At 29.6% G+C, this 2334-nt stretch overlaps 1 protein-coding gene across 1 annotated transcript in view; it reads left to right on the top strand.

The window, feature by feature from the left end:
* Window positions 1-1507: 1507 nt before the first annotated feature.
* The window catches only part of LOAG_19015 (hypothetical protein), a gene marked incomplete at both ends in the record, with an annotated part of 3247 nt that continues 2420 nt past the window's right edge, over window positions 1508-2334 (top strand). Inside the window, 2 exons of the mRNA XM_020451672.1 lie at window positions 1508-1685; window positions 2058-2206. Coding sequence (XP_020304527.1) covers window positions 1508-1685; window positions 2058-2206 — 327 coding nt within the window. The remainder of the gene's footprint in view (window positions 1686-2057; window positions 2207-2334) is intronic.

The raw sequence follows: 2334 nt of genomic DNA, 5'->3' as shown, positions 1-2334 counted from the left end.
GCAATTTGAGAAATTTTACAAACCGTTAAGAATTGAATTTTCTTTATTTTAGGAGCATATCTCACATTGAGTTAGTAATATATTATGTGCAATATCTTATTTGTTAACTTACATTTAAATATTCCATTAGATGGTAATTTTTGAAAAAAAGTAATAAAAACCTAGATCATTTTTTCTTCTTTTGTATTATCCTAATCAAAATTACCTGCTGTGTTGCTGTTCTTGTTTTTTGTATTACTATGAGTAGTATTATGATATGAAACTGAATAACTGTTTGGCTGACGAAGAATTTCAAACTTGCCCAAAAAGTTGGCAGCATGGAATTGGTTAAAGCTTTGTTTTTGGTGAAATATTAAATTCTTGCTTCTCATCCAATATATTTTTTCCCTTGTCGTCATTGTAAATAAAGCCATTTAAAAGTTACAACAATAAATGTAATACATTTGTCAATTAGTAAACATTTCAACATTTCATGTTTTCTAATTATTCATCAAAAATTCAAGCACTGGAAAAAATTATGCAAATGTAACAGGACGTTAAAAGTTTTCATTTGCAAAAATTTATGACTTCTTACAAGACTTTAATGAATAAATCTTCGGTAATTATTGTTTCTTTATAGTGCCATAGTGAGTGGTAGTTTGATTCGGACATCTCGAAGATGACTTTCCAGGATGGTATGTGCATTTGAGCTTCTCCAAATGTTTGATGTTTTTTGATAAGTAAAAATTGATAAATAATCCTTCAGAATGAATTAATTAATGTAATTGATTTCGAAATCTTCAACAAATCTCCGATTTTTAAGAGAAGCAAAAACCGTATGGCTAATTTCCCATTGATTCCTGTCCTATCAAGAAAAAAAAAGAAAAAAGGCAAACTATTGATTAGGAAATTTTAATTCTTCTTGGAATTTCTTATCAACAAATGTGAATCAAATTCAAAAAGACGCGTAACTTAGAGGAAATTCACTAATGCTTTGTTTCTCTTGGCTGTTTAAATACTAGGAAACCAGAAAATTTTCGCTTTCAAAAGAGAAAAGGGAAGAGAGGGAAATGTATTTTATTTCAAAAAATTAAGATAATAACCTTGCGAAGGCTATAAGAGCTGCAAATGAAACTTTGGCAAAAATCAAACAACAAGAAAGGAATTTCTATAAAATACACGGAAGACATGAAAATGATTTCCTGAATGATTTTATTTCCGTATGTTCGAAACCTTTTCTTCCTTTTGCTATCATACTCCCAATGGGACGAAATTCCTCATTACTCATCAAAAATTAGTTTATATTCTTTATCAGCTATTAAATTGAAACCACTAATCATCTTTTCTCATATGATCATTACTACCAGAATGTGACATCTAACATATAAATAAATTTCTAAACTTACAAAAAACCTTCCACTTCATTTCAAGAAGATTACTTTATCCTGCAACGTTAATTAAAGGTATAATAAAAAAGTAGTAACAACAGGTAAGCAAACGACGTGAAGAAATTGTGTCAAAACAGTTCATGAAACGATTTGATCAATTAATTTCCGATGTAAATGTACAATTGGAGACATTAGAAGCCAAAACACATGCTGTACCAGAAGGTCATTCACGTCAAACAAGCGTTGTGCACACTTCTAGTGTGGGAGAGCTTTTTGCGCCAAAAACCGATGAGGAAAATGTTTCATCAGGCATAACTTGTCTTTCCTTCATTCGTTTTAGAAATAAAATATTTTGGAAGATTTCTAAATTTCAATCATGATTTAGCAATCATATCTTTAAATTAAAATGGAAAGTATGTCACATAGTATCAGTACTTGAATTGTCATCTGATACCTAAATCATCTGGTAGTTTAAATCAAGTCTTTCCATTCTAATTTAACATTTATATGACTAACTGATGTATTTTCTCGACTTATTTGATGTTTCTGGAAGGAATATTATTGCCATTATTGGTTTGGTGTCATTTAAATCGAAGTACTTTGTTTACAATTTGAAGAAATACAAATTAAAATAAGATCAAAAAATTCGGATGACACAAAGCAGATGACAAAGATATCATTCATTTCCAGACGTGTCTTCATCAGAAACCGATTTATCACAGCGTGATTCAAATCAACTTGCGCAAATTGATATCGAACTGACGCAATTAGAACAACGTTTTGATAACATCGAAATGCGTATACAAGAAGATGTAGAAGCAGAAGAAATTGGCATCGAGGTTTTTGGAATTTGTTTAGGAATTTACTTTCAGACTTTTTACAACAAGAAAAAAGCTAATGATAAATGATAAGATGATAATGATATAGGGAAGGAAATATTTTATATCATAAAATACAGGTAAAATTG

Source organism: Loa loa (assembly GCF_000183805.2).
Source record: "Loa loa unplaced genomic scaffold supercont3.916, whole genome shotgun sequence".
Classification (NCBI taxonomy): Eukaryota; Metazoa; Nematoda; class Chromadorea; order Rhabditida; family Onchocercidae; genus Loa; species Loa loa.
This window is presented reverse-complemented; position numbering and strand designations above follow the sequence as displayed.